At 36.1% G+C, this 21,969-nt stretch overlaps 1 protein-coding gene across 1 annotated transcript; it reads right to left on the minus strand.

Moving 5' to 3' along the window:
• Window positions 1-3,849: 3,849 nt before the first annotated feature.
• On the minus strand, window positions 3,850-5,799 carry cfap144 (cilia and flagella associated protein 144). Its single transcript, XM_084427102.1, has 4 exons — window positions 5,667-5,799; window positions 5,533-5,592; window positions 4,939-5,042; window positions 3,850-4,008 (listed from the first exon to the last, which is right to left on the minus strand). The coding sequence occupies exons 1-4, from the start codon at window positions 5,794-5,796 to the stop codon at window positions 3,895-3,897; spliced, it is 408 nt and encodes a 135-aa protein (XP_084283228.1). The 5' UTR covers window positions 5,797-5,799; the 3' UTR covers window positions 3,850-3,894.
• Window positions 5,800-21,969: the final 16,170 nt, after the last annotated feature.

The following is a 21,969-nucleotide window of genomic DNA, read 5'->3' on the forward strand; positions in this document are numbered from 1 at the left end:
CAGAAATCCAAGGAACAGAACTGAGGACAAAGGACAATACATCCATACATGGAAGACCAGAAAAAAGAACACAAGAAACACTGGGGATTAAATACACAAGGGCTAACAATCTAACACGTCAAACTTGGGAACAATCAAGACTAATGAACAGGGGGAACCAATGAACAAAAGGACATCCAAGGACTACAAACATGGCACAAGGAACAGGAAACACTTCAGCATAAGTCCAGGGGCAAACACAGGGAACATAAGTGCGTTCTCACCATGTCATAATTACTACAATTCTGATATTTCAACTTGTAAAAAGCATTCACTTCCCTGTAAAGCTCGTAATTACAACTTGTAAGCTCCTACTTGTACCACGTGACCGCTACAGATTAATTTAGGCATTGATAATATTGCCATAGAAACGCATAATTCCCACTAAGAGGACACATCTCAGAGTAGAACATCACATGTTGTCATCTCAAAGTTATGGTAATTACAACATGGCGTGAAAGCAGCACACGTAACATCTGGCAATATCTATTCAGTAAAAGCACTATTTTTTAATTCCCTGATATTTCCAGGTTTTTGGATTTGTTGTATTTTTCTGTGGAACACTAAATCCAATGGGAAGGCCAGCTTTTACTGTATGGAACACTTAAATCATTTCATCACTCACTCACTAACAATTCAGTCGTTATATGTACTACAAAATATGTGCTGTATACCTGCTAAAAGCAGTTTAACATGCTGCCGGTGTTCTTAGTTGGCAATCTAATGTGATACACTTAGATGCACACAAGCAGAGAAAAAAAAAAGAACAAGAAAAGAGTGATAAAAATGACTTTGTTGTGTGTTCACTGAAGTGCTACACAGTGTAGGCCCTAGTGGCTACAGATGAAAGCAGTGTTAGCACTCAATCGTCTCACACTTCAATAAATCACATCAAATCCAGCAAATGTGTCGCCAACAAGGGGCAAAAGAACATTTCTGATCATTAGGATCAGAATGAGTAAAAAAAAACTTGGAAGAATTCTAATTAACCTTTTAAGACCTTATTGAGCACCTAGATGCTGCAGTGAAATACATTTCCTTTTTCAGATACAGCATATTGGTGCTGACTTGAGATATCAATTTAGACAGTCACCCCCTCCTACCCTTTGCTGACAAATTGATTGTGGCTGATGTGACTAATCAAAGGAAATGTTAAGACCTACACAGTCTAGTCTCTCATCTTGATGCTGACTGGACTCTTTAACTCCTTACAGATTCAAATTGTTTGATTATCTTAATTTAAAAAAAGATGAAAAACTTCGCAGGTACAGACGCTAATTTAACGTGACATCCTTTTTGGATAGCGTTTTGATATCTAGGACACATACAGAGTTGTGCATGTTCATGTCACACAAAAAAAGATTAATTAATATAGCATTATGTGTCACATTATACTGTTAAATATATGGTTTCAAACCAACAATCTGTAAGGTTACTTTAAGGTTCTGGAGGGTTGTACATGGTCACAGGACAAGGAAAACTCTAATTTTAAGTAACGCTCACCTCAGCTAAAGGCTAATGAACACTAATAAGATCACCAATTATTAGCCATTCATTGGAGAGGAAAAGTTTTGATGACTCAGATAAGGATTATTTAGAGACTATAATCGAATGAGACTTTTGGCTAGAATGTAGGTGTCTTAGAGAGAAGGTCTTGTATGATCACCAATGACCAAATTACACAGTGCAGAAGTATAATATAATATAATATAGAAATTACAGTTTTTCTCAGTCATTTGGTGCATTTCTCAGATCACAACTGAAATTCTCAAAACTACTTGTTCAACCTCCACATCATCTAGTCACTTTATGTGCACATCATAAAAGCAATTTCTCATTATTTTTAACAAATTGCAAATGCTTTGCTACATTAATGTGCAATTATGTACAATTATCTGCTGTTTCCTATTAACAATTGCTTATGTCATGTTGATCAAAATATATTATACTGGTTCCCTGTTGAATAGTCTTACCCCTCAAAACATTAGTTCCTTGCCTAAGTTTTCATGTCATGTTTAGTTTTACCAAGTCTTTTGTTAATTTTGTTTTTGGTTCATGGATCTTGTTTAATAAACTGCACTTAGGTTCTCACTACAACTTGCCTCAGTGGAAATTCGTTACAGAAATGTAAAGGGCTAGATGAACCAATGATCAACCCGTTCTCTAAAATAGCTCAGAGATGCATGAACCTTCAATTGGAAAGCATATATAGACAGAGCACAACACAGTGTTACAAATTCTGACAGTGGAAGAACAAGGAAACAAACGAGGTCAACAGCCACGAAGAAGATGAGTAAGAATGTGTGGTGGAATGGTATGGAAGCAAAACAGTAGAAGAGGTAGAAGAGGCCAAGATTGTAGACATGTTTCTGATGAAACAAGGGCCACTATTATGGACAATGTTCTCAGTCATGACCTTATGGCCGAAGCGGGTCGAAAGGTACAGCCGAATGTTGGGAGCACAACTGTGTCCTCAATCATTCAAAAGTCTGTAGACAAAACAGGTATGCAATGTTCACTGTAAAACTTACTGTAATGCTATATCTAGTCCTCTTGCATTTTACATTATACAGTAAATATACTTTATAGAGACATATAACACACATACATATATACAGGATGTATATATATATATATATATATATATACAGTATGTATATATATATATATTATATATATATATATATAATATACATACATACACACACATACTGTATGTTTATCTGTGTGTGTGTGTGTGTTACATTTTGTCTCTATAAAGTACAGTATATGTAATGAATAAAGTGGACTACTGAAATATAGCATAATTTGTTGCATAATTTGTTGACAGACCAACAGTAAAAATTTTACTGAATCCTGTCCATGCAGTCTCTTGCAATCAATATATCACATTTTCGATCATTGTCATCAAAATCGTAGCCATATACTGTAGTTTACATCTGAAAATACTGACAGAGTACACTGTTATATTGACAACATGACTAAGCATTTTGACTATCTTGTTTGTGAACAATGACACAAGGACTTGTCATTCTGATGGCGCTGATATGTTCATTGACATAAATACTTACTTTTGAGAGATGAACTAAGGATTTTGAGTAAGTTACAGGATTTTGCAGGTAATCCATTGTGTGGTGCTGTTTGTATGAATTGTTTTGAGAAATGCACTTAATGGCTTAAACTAATATGTTTAGATAAAACATTAAACTTATTAAGCACTCAATCGAACATTAATTACTGCTTTAGGTTTTCAAATCTCTTGAAACATTATCTCAAAATATATTTTACAACACACTGAGCATTGAGAAAGAAGCAACAAAAATATTACTGTATCTTTATATAAAGGATTGTATTTCTTTTGGGGGAAGTGAAATAAATCTTGACCTGAGTGGCCGATACTTTAAGTGTAATATGCTCCAATAGCCAGTGAATTATGGTCACAGTTATGGATTTTTCTTGTGAAAAAGGCATATTTGCAAAACAAGCTGTGTGAATCCTGTTTCTGTATAATATGACATTATCTATGATCGATTAGTTATGAACTAATCTCTTTTGCTTACTATGCAGAGATTCTGCTAGACAGGAGCAGTTACATTCATAGTGATGAATGGTGGCCATTTGACCCACTTTTACATATCTCCAGATACACGACTGAAATTCTAAACACCCCGGCTGTGTCTTAAGATCGAATGACCTGCCTTGCTAGATGGTAAGAACACATTAGTACTTGTACATTTAGTGTTTATTGTGATAACAAAGAATGCTCACTTTGCAGTGCTCACAGATGCTATCCAGACTTGTTTATCTGCATTAGTGCTATATGGCATCAGGAAACTATAGGCTAAAGTTAAACTGTCATCCCAAATTTTTTGTCTGCTCCTTCAACCGCCAGGCAGCATCCATGTATTTAGTGATTTCAGAGTTCTGCCGTGGAAAGTTAAATCTTCTGTCACTGCGATCTGAGACAAGCTGAAGTGTTGCACAAAAGAGCTGATTAGTATTATGAAAGATGTTTTCAGTTTTATACTGTACAGCTGATGGTTAAAGTACATACATACAGTAATCTTGGATACTATAATATGCAAATTGGGAGTAAATCCACTATGGGGTTTGCAAATGTAAAATAAAGTAAATTACAAAAAACAAACTGGTTACACTTTAGATTAGGGTCCAATTCTAACTATTAACTACAACTTTTGCCTCAAACTCCTAATTACTGCTTAATAATAGTTAGTAAGGTAGTTGTTAAGATTAGGTATTGGGTGGGATTAAGGGATGTAGAATAAAGTCATGCAGAATAAGGCATTAATATGTGCTTTCTAAGTACTAATAAACAGTCAATATACTAGTAATACGCAATTATGCATGCTAATAGCAGCTAGATTATGTAGTGAGAATTAGACCCTGAACTAAAGTGTTACCAAGGTTTTTTAGCAGTTAGAGTTAGAAGCAAAAGCTGCCCGATTTAGCAGATTTATTAAAATAACCATTTTAGATTTTTTTATGCATAGCTTAATAAATAGGCTAAATATTTAACACTTTACAATCAAGTCCCATTTGTTAATGTTAATTAAATATTAACTAACAATAAGCAATACATTTGTTACAGTATTTAACGTTATTCATCTTTGTTAAAGTTAGTTAATAAAAATACCGGTACAACTGTTCAGTGCTAGTTCATGTTAGCTTAGGTCTATTAAATAATATTAACACATTGATTCATGTCAACAAATGTAAACTAATGTTAACAAATGGAACCATATTTAAAGTGTTACCAATAAATAAAACTAAATTGTATCCTAAATGTTAATATAAAATCTAAATATCTTGAGCTAAACAATTAGAGAACATTAATGACTCTTTTTAGATAGATAGATAGATAGATAGATAAGAACTTACTAGAGGAGTGGACATCCATCCTATCTCTTGTGCTTCAGTCTGAGGGTGAGTATACTTCTTTGCTGGCTCCAGACGGGCCCCGTGTATGGCCTGGAGGAAAGCAGCTATACAAAAAATGTTGTCAATTCACTTTACATATTACGTTTAGAATTTAAGTTTCACGAGTTCCTTTGCCCATAATCTTTAAGCTAATAAGGTTAAGCATATCTGGCTTGCTGTTCGCAGTGGAGAGGCTGGAGGAAGCGGCTTCAACTCGCTTCCAGTGGGACTACTAATGCTTGGATGATGAGTATGATAGCAAGATGCCTAAATTATATTGATGGAGTTGGGGAGGTGGAGGGATGCCAAAACAGCTGATGCCAGAGCAAGGTGAGCCCTGCTTATATGCGGTTAATTGAAAGATTAGATGGGTTCACTCCTCCCGAAATTACGTTGTGAACTTAACTTAAGAGTTTAGAATTTAAAAGACAGGGACAACTCGTATGTGAATGTATGGTTATATTTTGTGGCTCTAACATAACTGTAGTTTTGGCGGCAACTAGGCTTAAATTCTGCTACGTCATATGTAACGTTAGTTGAAATAACTTTACTTACGGTCTTCCTCTTCCTTTCTGTAGGTGATGTTGGACATGGGTTTGTAAGTCAAAATGTGCACTGAAAAAAACAAAGAGGCTCTTTTAAATATTTAGTCAAAGTTAACAGAGAGACGTGTGAAGCTCTGCACTCACGTTTCTTGAAGGGATTGATGTTAAACTCCGTGTACAGCTTCTGGGTTTTCAGCTCCTTCTTTATTGTCTCGACATGAATAGCATTCTGGTGAACTATGTCCACGGGCTCTTTTTCTTTAGGTTTTGCCATATTGTTCAAAGTTATAAATTATTTTTCAGTTGCTAATGTTTGCTGGTATGAATCACCGAATCACTTCCAGCAACTTCCCTCTTCTCTAAGAATTGTGTTGCTTGGCAACCGTAAATAAAGCGCTAAAATGCTATAATATGTTTTCTCCACACGAGGACGCTCAAACCCCAGCAATTAGCTTGCAACAGAAGTTCATATGGTTGTATTTTCTGTCCTAATGTATTTCAATGGTAGCCTATGTAAGGCAGTTATTATATTACTCCAACAGGGACCATTATCTACTTGTGATTGATGAATGAATGAATGAATAAAAAATCTTTTTTATGTAAAGTGCTGTTTAATGTGCAAAATTTGTTATGGTATAAGAACCAAGAATATACTAAATTAATCCTATTTTGTAGAAAATCAATCAATCAATCAATCAATCAATCAATCAATCAATCTTTGGCAAGGGAAATGTCCAAATGAAATATTCAGGAAAATGATTAATATTTTTTGAATATTGGTATATTAAAGTGTCCATCGTACGCACACTTTAGAATCTCGCCAGAAGTAGGTCATCCGGATACTTTTTACCTACTCTTTTATGAGTAGGCTACTGTGAATTGTGACATTTTTGTCACATACTGTTTTTCACCTACTAGCCTATATATAGGGCCTAGTAGGGAAGTATGTGATTTCGGATGGAACCGAAGTGGTCGGAAGCCTTAGACTAGAAAAAGTGGAGGAGAGCGGGCGCCATCCTGCAAAGAACGAAAGCTAAAAAGTGCTGAGCGTGTCTGTGATGAGCGTTTCTATAATTCACGCGTGCAACTAATTTAGTGTTTTATATATTTTTAAATATTGTATGCTATCACGAAAAATTTAGTCTGGAGGCACTTCCCTCCTTGCCCCCCTTAGACCCGCCCCTGGGTTTTATGTCATTTTCCCATGTTTGCTCTTGTATACATAAAATGGTGCAATTATTAGCATTATGCGCATCACAACCACATGTAATGTATCATTGTTGTGAACTTATTTTTTATTTATTTACATGTTTTACCATTTTATTAACAATTCAAATAAAACTTCATTTTAAAAATGCTTGCTGAATTGTTCCTATGGAGGCTTAAGAACGTGAGAAAGTTTCCAGCACATCTAACCATGAGTCCATGCTATGTCTGTGACTAGCAGTCATCCATAACCACAATCTGTGCCAAAATACAAACACACTCGCTCAAGCCCTATTGTCTACACGCACACCATGATAATTCTCTATCTCATACACAAAGGGATAATGTGAATGCGTATGTGAGTGTTTGTTCAGGTGTGAGGAAGTGTATGTAGAGGTTCAGATAAACGCTCCTACCATCATTCTTTGTCGCCCATCTTCGACTGAAATGATGCTTTATTCCCTCAGTCACACAGGCAGAGAGGGAGCAGCCGCAAAATCTCGATCTGCTAGAGCTAGATAAACCCCAGGAGTCATACACCACTGATGGCATGATTATACTGAATACACTCGCCATCACTGGAGACGCCACCTGGTCATGGGAAACACTCTTGAAAAATCAGATTGGCACTGCTTTTTAAGTGTTCCCTCAGCCGGATCAAAGTTTCAGCAACATGTTCTCTGTTTATAGAGCCATGCAAAGGATTCAGGGAGAAAAATGAGACCATGTACCTAAAAGAATACAACTCTGAGAGGCCAAGTCTCTCCTGAATCTCTGTGTTTAGTCTTTAAAATGAAATTGGGCTAGATTGGTTTGATATAAGGACACATTACAGACTGCAAGCATTGGCTGTTTTGAATTCATCCTGAGTTCGCTCCCAAATGATCATTATGCAGGTCTAATCACGCTGGATTTATTTTGATCTATTTTAACAAACCCCAATTCCTCATACTAATTGTCATCTGCAGCCCATGCCGATGCATGTAAATATGCAGCACAAGCCAAAGTCTTTTGCTTGGTCTTCACCTCCTTTAATTTAATATAGCCTACTGTAGGTGTTTTTTCTTTCTGTCCGATTATTATCCTTATGAATTAATAATTCATATTCATTAATATTCATTAATATTCATAATATTCATTCACATATAATGTGAAGATGAACACAAATGAACCAATTAACACAAATTCGTAATGATTAGCAATTTAGCATCTATTAAGAAAATTCCCATGTCCCCAATCATGTTTTCTCAACTTCACTTTGAAATAAAGGTTACATATGCTTCTAAATTAGCAATTTTAAGTTTTAGTATATGCATTTATCTATTCTCTTTGACATAACATACAATTTATTGTGACACATTTTTGTGTAAAAGCATTAAAGGGGTGGTTGAGTATGATTTAACTTTTTTAACTTTAGTTAGTGTATAATGCTGCTGTTTGAGCATAAACAACATCTGCAAATGTGCAACTCTCAAAGTTCAAAGCAAAGGGAGATATTTGCTTTTAAAGAAATTGCTTTTTAAGGACTACAACAAACGGCTGGTATAGGGACTACACGACATTCCTCCTAAAATTTACATAAACCCGCCCCGGGAACGCGATTTATAAATTATCAAGACAGAATATGCTAATCAATGACTATAGAAGATAACTACACATAAGCTACATAAATGCACCAACTAACCATTCAGAAATGTTCTCTACATGTTGTCACTTCTTCTTGAGTCTCTCCATCTTTCTGACTTTGGTTTGAAGATAAAAGGCTAAACGTTTTTTTGAAATTTTCAGTGTATGTCTGTGTGAGGTAAAAGGACGCAAGCTGTTGTAGCTCCGCCCCCTGTGCGGAAGCAGCAGCTCATTTGCATTTAAAGGAACAGACACAAAAATGGTGCGTTTTTGCTCACCCTCAAAAAGTGACAATTTTAACATGCTATATAAAATATCTGTGGGGTATTTTGAGCTAAAACTTCACATACACACTCTGGGGACATCAAAGACTTATTTTACATCTTGTGAAAAGGGCGTTATACCACCCCTTTAAATTAGTTTTTGTCCCCCAAATTCCAGTCCGCCCTGTTACATTAGTGCTATTTGCCCTTTAAAATCTTAAGCATATGCCCTAAATCACATGACTTAGAAGTGACATCATTTGAGGGAAAGCAACTCCAAGGACAAAGTAAGGATCAGTCATTAAATGTTCTCTCTTTTCCACAGTGACTTAACTGTAGCGTAAAACATAACATGTCCACCCTGTCAATTTATACTGGACGTGAAAATGTTTGTTTATTTTTTTTAAATAGATTTGATTTATCTAAATGTTAATCTTCTCCTAGCATGTTGTTCTTTCCTAGCTTATTAGCTTAAAACATACACTCTGCTATGGTCCATTACACATTGCAATGTGGATATGGCATGCAACAGGGTGGATTGTGAATGTGAAATGCAAAATATTTGGTCAGGATTATTAGGTTATACTAGCCTGAGTTTGACCAGTGTGTTCTTATAATAGACAGACATATTCTTCCTCTGACAAGATGTATAGGAACTGTATAGGAATGACCCATAGACATAACAATTTCTTACACATTTTCCTTATTCATTCAGTTATGTTATGTCAGTTATGTTGTTTTATGAGTAATACAGCATTTTATCTTCACAAGGACTGACAGAGGATCTTTATTTTAGATTCTTCTAAAAAGAGAATAAATTAACACACTTTATGCTTGCTTTATTTTTTGTAACATGATCACCTGCAGTTATTAGTTTGACATTTGTTAAATTAACTGCATTAACTTACATTGGCACTTGATGTGTTCTGTTATCTGATTGGCAAAAATACTGTCTGGTCTTCACAAGCTTATCAAGTGTCTGCACTCTGAGTTGTGCTCCTCTGTCATCGCCCATAGACAGCTAAACACAGAAACACACACTTCTCTTTGTTGTCACTGCTAATAGCAATTTCAGCGAGTATGTCACATAAAACATGTGTTCCTGCTTTTCCTCTATCCCCCTGGCCTTATAACATAACAAGCGTTATTACTGTAACTGTCACTTTGTTCGCTCCTAAGTGTCCAGAGGAATAAAGAGAGAGTAAGGCAAATACAGAAACAGCTTGCTGCTTGTCTCACATTCTTTCCTCAAGTGGCTTTTGTTTGGGAAAAGGATCTATCACATGGGGATTCACAATGGAATTCGTCATGAGTGGGATCTGAGCAGTCCTGACAGGTGAGAGAGAGGAAAGAACCGTAAAGCGGGCTACTTTGATTACTTAAAGAGCATTTGATCAACTATAGCGTGCTCTCCGTGGCCGCTGTGCTCTGTCTTCTGCGTGAGAGAGTTTCCAGAGTTCACTCATTAGGACTCCTTATCAGACAGCAGTGTCTTAATGGGATTTTGATTGCGGTAAATGTCAGTGGACACAGTATATGGCAAACTGAGCAGGCTTATTGTCCCTGTAGCTTTATTAGTAATTTTATAGGCAGCTATATATGACATCAACTTTCAGTCATTTATATCTATCTATTTTTTGTAGGTGGCTCTGATATCTACTTTCAGTCATTCATATCAATCTATATATCCATCTATCCATCCATCCATATCAGTTTCTTTTTTTTTTTTTTTTTTAAAGATGAATTTCCTTGGAATAAGACCAGGCTATGTTAAATAAACTGTCTCATTTGTCTTAAGAAACAGCAGAAATCAGAACAGACATTCCCTCCTTTCTGAGGTGATGAGCCAGCTAAATGTCAGATCTGTCTTCAACTACCACTTACTACTTGGCGACAAAAGACGGATTGGATTTCTTCGGAGAGGCCAGGTTGTGTTTGCAGAGTATCATTCGGGAGTCGGGCCTGTTTGGGCTTATGTCCAGGGTAGGTGGTGGGAGTAAAGAGGCTGTGTTTGGGTGTCTTGTGAGTATGACAGATATTAAGGAACCAGTCCAAAGCCGAGGATCAGTGTTATCATCAGTTCATTTTTCCACTTGTTTCCCTGGAATGCTGGTAGTGGCTGAAAATTCTTAACTGACAAATGGAAAATCATATACAATCAACTCAACATCAGATAAAACAAACAAAATAACAAAATATCTTTTCATAACTAATTATAATACTCTAAAAAATAATATAAAAATAATAATAATTGAATTAACTGAAAAAATTTTTTTTTTTAAAGCATGTCAAGTTGTCATATTTATTTAGTTATTTATTTTTAAGCACAGACCCTTTAAAACAAGAAAATTATCAATTTGTAAAATAAATAAAATAAAGATTATTATAAAAAAAATTATGGAAAACAAGACAAAAACTCAAATAAATTTAAGATACTTGTTATTGTACCACTAACGATATCTATTTAAAAAAATTATTATTATTTTTTTAATAATTTAGCATTTTCTCATGACAATGACTCAAAAACAAGAGAATCACTGACAGCACTTACTGTAGCACAGTAGCTTCCACCCATCAAATTGAGACTGATGGGCTCATTAAATTCAAAGAGACTCATAGACATCCCATTAAACCTTTACAGTGAAGTCTTTACTTCAGAGGCTAAAAGTGTTCCAGACAGCAAATTCCTGTCCATCATATTAATCTGAATAAATCATACATCTTTAATCCCTTTATCTTACATAGCAATCTAAAAGAGAAGGGTGAGGAAAGATCATTTAAAGTCACTGTGTTAATGTAATCAGTTGCCATGAGTTGAATGATGGAGGATTTAAAGGTGAAAGCTGAACAATTAGTTTAGTGCCAGTTTCTCTTTAACATTTGCAGATGGCCCGCCATGGTTTTACAGGGAAATTCCGCACTCACATATGCGCAACTTGACTATAATGTCATATAATTGTCCTTTTGTTTTCCTATCCTTTTGTTCCGGCTAAATAATGCTGTTTGGAAAAATAAATTTTCTGGTGCTAATATACTTCTTGTTACAAACAGAACAGTCAAATAATAAATAACATGTGTGAACATATTTTCAAAGAGAGGGGAGATGGCAGTGTTTTGTGTCTTTTAGAAAGAAATTCAGTGTGTTGATTTGCTTAAATGGGTTGTTCACCTAAAAATTTTAATTCATCATTCACTCATCCTCAAGGTCCGTCAACTCACTGGTTACCCATATTCTTCACAATATCTTCTTTTGTATTCAGCAGAAGAAAGAAATTCATACAGGTTTGGAACAACTTGAGGGTGAGTATATGATGACAGAATTTTCATTTCTGCGTGAACTGTCCCTTTAAATGTCATTAGAAAGCCTGTACAAGGAGCTTTGGTCTTGGGCCAGTTTCTGCCAGTTTGCTAACATATAATTATCATACTTCACACCTGGCAGTGCTGCTAACACTTTACTCTCTGTCTGGCAAATACTGGCATCAGTTAGTTTCTGGTACTCTCTTACATAATAATCATAATAATAATAATTTCCCCCCTGCAGGGAATAATGAATAGCCATGGCTAACTCAATTTATTTCAATCAACAATGCATATAGAAATTATATCCCAACATATGTGTCCGCCTATAATTAATACATGATGTTAGCTAACTGCACGATTTGTATGATCTATAGTAACCTGTTATCAGGTGACTGTGTAAAAGTAATTTCCATATCTCAGAAATATACAGTTAATTGTTATGTAGAAACATGCATTTTCTGTAAAGCTGCTTTGAAACAATATGTATTGTAAAAAGCGCTATACAAATAAATATGAATTTAATTGAAAAATCATTATGGAAAGTACCCATAAAACGTGTGTTTGTGTGTGTACAAAGTATATTGGACAATATAATTTCAATATGTAAATACTATTTTTACTTATCCCATAAAATGCTAATAGGGGGCAGTTTGAGGCATGTTATCTCTGAAGTTGTTCAGTAATGTTCAGTATAGTTTCCTGAAATACTCAGCTTTTTTAAGCCAAAACTGTGCCTACATAAACTGTCTTTCATGAATAAACTTAAATGTTCATAAATAACTAATAAATAACATTAATATTAAATTTAAATATGCACTGGAGTAAAAAGGTTTGACCTTTAGCCCCAATCTCCCCTATGCTTTTAAACACAGGTACTAATGAGAGGCCCCTCTAAGTGATGACTGACCATCAGTGTTTGGGGTCTCTTCAAACCCTTACCCTGCTATTTCCAGGGTCAGCGGCAGTGTAAAACAGTTCAGACCTGCATGCCCGGGCTTGAGCCATGCTGTGAACATGTTACTGATGTGAAGGGTTGTTCTGGTCTGCTCTCAGAAGGAACTAAGAGACACAGACTGATCCCAAACTGAGGTGGCGACTCCACATGCAGTATGTACAGATAAGAGCACAAAGGCTCCTCTCCTCTGTCCTTATCCAGTGTTAAAACAGCAACGTCTGCACCACAGAGGTGATGCCAATCACTGCATGTCACTCCCATGAAGCCAAAATGGTGATCAGGTTACGCTAAGTGAAGCCTCCACTTATTGAAACACTTTGCTCAAGTGCCTCTGATTTGTCCAAACATGTTGACTAACTCCTTAAACTTCTTCAGACTACCAGAGTGGTGTCTTGGTGGTGTGTTTATCTTGGTCGTTGTGCCTGTCCTCATTACAAAGTTGGTGGCTTCAAGGTAAAGTTGACGTGTGGTCTGGCATGATTTAGGTTCTTGTGTAAAGTGAATCACTCTAAGATCTTTCTCAAGTCCTTCTTTGTAAACTGAAGTTGGAGGATCTCCTGCAGTGGTGGTCCATCAGTGGAAGCAAGGGAGGCTGAGCCACCTCAAAAATGTATTCTAAATGAAACAACCCTAAACGGATCAAATTAACTTGTTTTATCCAATGTACCTGTAAATTACAAATTATGAATGTTAGATGAGGCTGACTGCTGGCTTGTCTGATAAGTAAAATTACCAATAAGAATTTATATTTAAATGACGCAACATAATTTGTTCCAGACAGGCTGAGGGTTTGTGTATTGTGCAATGTTGCCCTCAAAAACACAGAAAGCAATTCAGATTGTCCAGGCATGTATTTTCTTTCATGTCTTTGTGTAATATTATTTATTCCCCATGCATTTTTTTTTTTACTTCATTAAAAACTGTTAATACATGGTTAGTGTTCATAGGCCTTCTTGTTATTCTATAAAAAAAGACTGCCTTTGTATTAACGTTGGGGATTTTCAGTGGCTTCGTCTGCAGATTAGTTATGGCAGTAGATGGAGACAAGTGACTGTCTTTGAGTCATTGAATCATTCGTTCATCCAATTGGTTTGAAAACACTTATTAGTTTAGGAACAAAACAAGTGAATTATCCTCATAAGAGAGTCATTTAATCATTCACTCAACCCATTCATTAAGGAACAAAAAAGTGTCTCTTCATGAGCAAGTTATTGAATCCTTCATTCAACCGATTCATAAAAAAATATATATATAAAACCTTATTCATACAGGAACAAAACACAGCAACTGTGTTGCTATGAGATACGTAACATGCACTGGCTTTGTTTGGAACAATTTTTACCAAAGCAAAAATGGATGAAGTATAATGGCCAAATGTAAGGTAATTAAAATGAACGTCTTATTGAACTGTTGAATAAAATATGACACTTCATATCAGAACAACAATGAATCCCATGTGAATCCAATCATTGCTCATCTTTTTTAACAAAGCTGCTGCCTTTGACTCTATAGAATCTTTCACTCCCAATCGAGGTGCTGCTAGTTTCCACACAAAGGAAAACTAAAGCTAAATGGTTTCATACTGATTGCAGGTCTGTGTGGTGCAGACTGATGCAATTTGACAGTACCTCTGGCAGTAATTGGCACTTATAAACACTGAGCTGCCTTGTGTCATCACTCCAGGTTCCTTTCCACTGCCACCCTGAGGAACCGATCAACACTTACTTTAATGTGCATGAAAGAGACTGGTCAGTGGACACACATACATGTTTACGTTTTAAAAAAAAAACTCACACTAAGGCTCTGATGGTTCGCATGAATAAAAATAACCTTGTAAAAAATGTTCAAGGTGCTATAGTCTTCTGAAGATTGTGTCTTTCTGAGCACAAAATCGCAATTTGTCAGTAATTTGGGACATGCCTCATAAAAAAGCAAAATTAAAGGATTAGTTCACCCCAAAAAGAACATTTCCTAATAATTTACTCACCCCAATGCCATCCAAGATATCCATGTCTTTCTTTCCTCAGTGGGAGATAAATTATGTTTTTTGAGGAAAACATTTCAGGATTTTTCTTCTAACAATGGACTTCATTGGTTACCATCGTTTTTAAGTCCAAATCAATGCAGTTTCAAAAGTCTTTGAAGTGTTTAAACGGGCTGTACGCGATCACAGCTGAAGAAGAGGTTGTTATCTAGCGAAACGATAGGTCATTTAATAAAAAAAAAAAAAAAAATTATAGACTTTTTACCTTCAATAGTTCGGATTGAGCTGATCAACAAACGGACAGGGAACTACGTCATCACGTTGAAAGGTCACGCCGGCGCCGGCAGAAGTACCGCCCCACTGTTTACAATGCGACCGTACGTAGGAGGATAGTTCAAATTGTATTGTTTGCTATTATATATATAGTAATAGTATTCAGTGAATATGAATATGAATAGTATATGAACAACATTCTGATGAATATGAATAATAGTTCAAGTATTGCCGGCGCTGGCGTGACCTTTCAACGTGATGACGTAGTTCCCTGTCCGTTTGTTGATCAGCTCAATCCGAACTATTGAAGGTAAAAAGTCTATGATTTATTTTAAAAAATTGAAAATGACCTATCGTTTCGCTAGATAACAACCTCTTCTTCAGCTGTGATCGCTTACAGCCCGTTTAATTGACTTATTTATTGTTTGTTTGTTATATTGACAATTGCTGTTTCTGTTATTGTTATTTTTCTTATAGAATTTTAACTTAGTCCAGAAACAGAAAATATGACTTGGCCTACATAGACTTTTCTATCTTTTCACCTCAACAGATATCATGATTATTCTTTTTTTGCCCGTTTCCTCTGAACCAAATGAAAGTTTAGAACAACCATTGTTACATATCTTTTCACTCTCTGGAGATGTGAGGTTTTCTTCTCTTTGGGAGATTTACTCTGATAACATCAGCACACATCAACGGGTGGAAAGATCTAGTATTCCAAACAAAGACGTGCATCAGTCAAGGTTGGACTGGAGCAGTGACGAATCAGAGACAAATGCTCAGTTCTGTTTGTGTGTGTGTGTGTGTGTGTAGACGTCGAAGCTGACACGCATACTGACAATCAGGGTGTCATCAACACTCGAGGGCCCCCTCACAGAGTAAAGCATAGAGAAACACTAGATTAGATTCCATTTGTGAGAGTCTGATAAACCAGCCAAGAGTCAGGAACGAGTCCATACAATATTCTCCTTATCCAAAGATTAATTTAAGTCCAACACTGTGATATGGAACAAACAATCCCATTAAATGACTTTACAGTTGTGTGTTTGCCACAGGCTCGGTTTTACAAGGTAATGGAATCAATAACTTTTAATTGTTTTGATTTTCCGCTTGCTTTATTTCCAATCTCATACTCTTGTTTTTGATTAAGAAATGCACCGAATCATTTCTCAACACATATGCCAAGTTAAAATGGTCTAGAGCTATAGGCATTCTCAATGCTTAAGTTAATAACCAAATGCTAGCCAGAGGGAAAAACCCCTAGAGAGAAATATATAAATGCACATGCATGCATAGAATACACACACACCACAGACTCCATTCATGGGAATGTAGTACTAGTATGTCAACCATATTGATTACACAGCAGCAACTGTGATTGTGTGATACCATAACATTCTATCAGGCAGGGGGCGATGTGAAGGATATCACACTGCCCTTAAAGGCATAGTTGAGGGACAAATGAAGATATTTTTTATATATAAAGTTATTTCTTTCCCTCCCTCAAAAATCTATTCACCCAAACTCTGATTGTTCAAAACATACTTAAAGAGATTGTAAAATAAATCCCTATTAATCAAGTAGTTTAATCCAAGTCTTCTGAGGAGACACAATCACTTGAAACAGATTCAATTTAGGTTTTATTCACATATAAACACTGAGTAGTGTACATACATAGAGTACTCAAATATGGTAAACAGAAGCTCAAATGTACTTGCTTGACGAGTTAGAACAAACCTAACTGGCTCTTGCGGAAGCTCAAACGTGCTGACGTGACACGAGAATGAACCTCACAAGAATTGGTTCATTCATGTCAAGCAAGCATGCTTGAGCTTACGTTTACCAAATCTGAGTGCTCTGTATGCAGTATGACTTCATTAAAATTATCTTTATTTGTGTTCTTAAGATGAACGAAAGTCTTATGGGTTTGGAATGACATGAGGGTTAGTAATTAATGACAGAATTTTCATTTTTGGGTGAACTAATCCTTTAATATCTGTCAATTTAATCCATTATGATTAAACACAGCGCTATTGCTTATAGTAATCATGCTTGATGATAGAAATTTGATAAATATTGTGTAAAGCAATAGTGTAAAGTTACGTTTGGAAATTAAAGTTGTTTAAAGGGGTCATATAATGGTACATGCACTTTAACAAGTTGATTGTACTGAAATGTGTGTTGGCAGTGCCTGTACACAACCATCATAAAATGATAAAAAGCCATCCAGTTTTTTTTTTTTTTTAATCTCCTTATATGTTTTCCCCCATCTCAAATCAAGCCGTTTGACCGTGTGACGTCACACGGTCGGACGCCTCTCCCGTTAATTGACAGCAGCGTTTCAACACAGACCCGCCCTCGCTCGTGAGCAAGCTGTCATCATAGTCCGCCATTGTTGATACGCTGGAGCAGAATGACGTCTAAGCGATTGTGGTGCTCTGTTCTTGGGTGTAATAAGGCACACAGCAGTCATTTTGATGTTCCTAAATCCGAACCGCTGAAGACGCAGTGGCTGAGTTTGTTTTCGAAGGGAATATTCCCCACGATCAACATCAATGCTTTCATGTTTGCGTGAATCATTTCACACACCAGACTGCTTTACAAACGAGGGTCAGTATAAAACTGGTTTTGCTAAGAAGCTGCTCCTGAAAAAAGGATCGGTACCAACTATTCGTGTTCCTGCTGCACCTCCAGAAGAAGTGAGTGTAACGTTTTATTAACCTTTATATTAATCTTTGCATATCGCTTGCACGCTTCACGATGAATGCAGCTAAGGTTTACACTAAGGGTACATTACGGCATGTTTTCTATGTACGACGTTCTCAATACAATTCATAATCCCACGTTTATAATGAACAACGCGTAATGGTTATTATGTTATTACAAACAGTGTACGCAGGTGTTAAAGGTGCATTAAGCAACTTTTCATGTTAAAAATACCAATTTTTCTAACCCATACATGCTTAAACAATTGCCTGATGGGCTGAATGAGCCCTTCTATGATCACTGCGATTGCCTCTATAATCCTGTACAGTAAAATAAATAAGAGGGATTTGGGACGGAATCGACTGGGCGTGACGTCATGCGCGTTCACGCTTACCTGGCTATGTCTGGCAGGTTTGTGTATTCGCCGCCATTATCCGCATCAGCGAAGACAACTCAAGCGACTTTTGCAAAAGTAGAAGATGGATTCAAAGAGACCGGCTTCTAGTTCATCCCAAACCCCAACGCAAACTCCACATAACCGCGTGCACAACTCTGGTTGCAGTTTCGCGTGTCGCCAGAAGGGGGCATAGTTCTGCAAAAACTCAGAGACTTGCGCAATGCACCTTTAAAGTTAACGTGGTAATACTACACTAAGCTTACTTTTGTAGATGGTTTATAACGGTGTCTGTTACTGATTAAGAAGTAATGTAAAAAAAAAAACAGTTATAACTGCATGAAGATGAATGGTAACACAAAAATCTTAGGTGTCCTTCAACTACTGTTAGAAACATTCCTGCCGTGACCTCATGTCAGTGCTTCAGCCCTGACAGTTGTACCTAACACTGCATAGATAACGTTACGCATCACTGACAAGCCTACATTTATCTAAAAAAATCGTTCATGACCATTAGCTGTAACATCAATCTGTCAATGAACCAACGTATCAGTAAACACATAGTGTTCGTATCTCACTACTCTACCCTGCCAGTACACACAAAGATAGATCAAAGTGACATTACGTTAACCAACCATTCAGAAACGTCCTGTTCGAGCCTTAATTGCCGAACTTCTTCGGGGCCGTCATCTTGTTTCGGGTCCGACTCCGGTTCAAATTGATACGGTTGCACAGTGTCCTCAGAGACTCCCGCTGCCATTCTTCAAAATATACCCTCAACTGTTGTCAAGGCAACACTCCACGTGTGACGTTGTGTCAAAACGCCCCACAGAACAGAGGGGCGGGGTGAGCAAAGCTCATTATCATTTAAAGACACATGCACTTAAACGGCATGCTGAAAACAGAGCTGTTTTTGACCAGGTAAAATTAGTGTTTCTTACAATACTAATGAGAATTTTTAATTAAAGTATATTACAAACTTTTAATTTAGACCCTAAAGAATCATATTAGCTTGTACAAAAATGGCATTATATGACCCCTTTAATACATCTAATGGTATAATGGGAGTCAAGGAACTAAACCTGCCCAAGTCATTGTAAAGGGAAACTAAAAATAAACACCTCACCACTCGTTTGAACTCATCTCAAGTGTCAAGTGTAAACATCAGAGAAGTGCAAAATGAGCTGCCTCAGGAAATCAAAATAATTATGCATATAAAAAAGATAGCTTGGCCAAGCCACTGCATTGTTGAACACCATCAGTTTTTCAACCGCTGTCGGTGGAATGTTGGCCTACGTGAAGCCTCTGAAAATAAACTTAAATAAAACCGCTATTTGACAGAAGTGTAAGAGTTCGTGCTCTCTAAGACTTCATTTCCTCTCCTCCGGGCATCCCGGCAATCACAGGCCAAGCTCTTTTCAGAAACCATCTCTAGACTTGATATTCATCCTGAATATATTTTGGTCTTTTTTTTATTACATCTGATATGCACATTGAGTGCAAGTCTATTCCAAAGATGAAAGGGACTTCAAATATTTCCTGAAGGGATACACAAACAAAAATTATTTCATCATCAACATATTTTGCTGTTCAAATATCTCTGAAATATCTTTGAGAGATTGCTAGAATCTTTTCCTATTCTTTCTTTCTGTGTACCTGATGGCATGTTGAGCACACAGGCTGTTGTGGGTTATTCCCAGGCTTTTAAAATGTCCCTGACCCAAACAAATTACGGTTAAGTGTTTGAGAGCCTGACGGAGAGAGCTGAATGGATGGATTCTTATTTAACCAGTGATGGAGAAATAATGGCGCTCAGACCTTCAGGGTCTCTATCAAATGATGACATGTCTGCTTAGGCTGTATGAATGTGTAAGAAAAACCATCCATTACTTTAACTGGGAAAAGTGTTCATCTGGTAAGGGAAGCAGTCGTTGTCCACAGGCTAATCGCTTGGAATGTTAATGAATTAAGACTAAACATTTGAAGGATGTTGAGTGCTTAAATTAGTAATCATCCACATAATGTCTGAAGATTTTCAGCTGCTTACATGGGTTCTTTTGTTTCTCTGTAAGAAAATAAGGACAGATAATTCACATTCAAAATATATATTTTTAAGCTTTTCATTAAGCGCAGTAAATGCATTAACCTAAGAGTATTTTTGACTGATCACCTTAGCTCAACTGATAGGCTCTATATATGACACACCATGCTCTTATCAGAATACCATGCATGGCAGATATGTGCTGGTTCACTGCCTGGTCAGAGGGTGGTTGCTACATTGGGGAAACCTTGTAATGAGACCTTGAACCTTACTCAATGCGCTGAAGAGGCAGATCAAGTGGGCTTGGCCTTCTTTTATAGCAGCTAAGCCCTGCTACATGGTCACATCAAGGCCTGGAACCCACAGTATGTGAATCCAAGATTTAGCCTACAATAGGACTTTTGCCACTGTGATATTTCCACACACTTGCTTTGTCAATTTATCTCTCCTATTCTCTTAAATAAAATGAAATTACTATATATATATAGTAATTTCATTTTAGTAATTTAGAGTTAGTTTTCACCATAATTGTTATAGGTGGGTTTTTTTTTGTGTGTGTGTTTTTTTTGTCTTTCTTTTTTAGTTTAGGTCTGAGTTTTCAGGGCTTTTAAATCAAAATGAACAGAGTAGAATTAAATCTGTTCATTACATGCATCTCTGGAATGCTGTCAGATTTTTTTGTACCTAAACATAATTTATTTCTTCTAATATAATACAGTAATTTCAACTTGATCAATATGTTCTCTTATATATTACGTAATAAATTAAATTATTAAAAGTAATGTAAATTTAATTTAAATTTTATATATATATATATATATATATATATATGTGTGTGTGTATATATATATATATATATATATATATATATTGTGGGTCAGTAAAAAAAAATTTCTGAGTCTTCATTTATTTGAGTTAAGATAAAAAAGAAAGTATTATCATGAAATTGTATTACTTATTTTTATTTAATATTTCAATGTATATTCAAATGTCATTTATTCATGTGATGGCGCAGCTGAATTATCAGCAGCCATTGCTCAAAAGAAATATGTATATATTTATGGGCGATTTTTGTGTTCCAGTGACTTTTTGCATATATATATATAAAAAAAAAAAAAAATTCATGTTTTTTTTTTTCATGCAACAATTCACTGGAACACAAAAAATCTCCCATAAATATGTAGTGTACATCCTAAAATCATTGTGTCTTCAATAGGCTACCTGAATGCTTGTTAGCACCAATAATGACATTTTGACTGAATGATAAAATCTCTGAAAGACAAACAAGCTTCCATTTGTGTGGAACTGATCCATCCAAGAAACAGGTTTTGGCTACAGTCAAGTTCCCCTCACACATATCTGTCAACACACAAAGGTCAAGAGAGGAGATTTCCTCAATGTTTAAAGAGAAATATTTCCTCAGTGTGTTTCTATGATGAACTTTACACAATGATAATATATTGCTTCGTAATTGAGACATATTCAGTTCTGACAGTTATTTGATTCTTTTGCTAGATTCTGCATTATTGACAGCATAATCCAATTGATGCATTTTAATATGCATATGGTTTGTTCTTAATCTTTTTTTTTTCCTTAATGAAATCAGATACAGTGTCATAAATGTCACAATGGCATCAATTCTTTCACCATAGATAAGAGCTTGCCTTGTCGCACCTGTCAACAATCCAGTCATGAC

The sequence above is a fragment of the Rutilus rutilus genome (genome assembly GCF_951802725.1).
Source record: "Rutilus rutilus genome assembly, chromosome: 12".
Lineage (NCBI taxonomy): Eukaryota > Metazoa > Chordata > Actinopteri > Cypriniformes > Leuciscidae > Rutilus > Rutilus rutilus.

Coding starts and splice junctions, on each gene's coding strand:
- cfap144 (XM_084427102.1), bottom strand. CDS start 5,796: ATGGCAAAACCTAAAGAAAAAGAGCCCGTGGACATAGTTCACCAGAAT. Junction 5,593..5,666: donor CATCAATCCCTTCAAGAAAC/GTGAGTGCAGAG, acceptor TGTTTTTTTCAG/TGCACATTTTGACTTACAAA. Junction 4,009..4,938: donor GATGGATGTCCACTCCTCTA/GTAAGTTCTTAT, acceptor GCAACACTTCAG/CTTGTCTCAGATCGCAGTGA.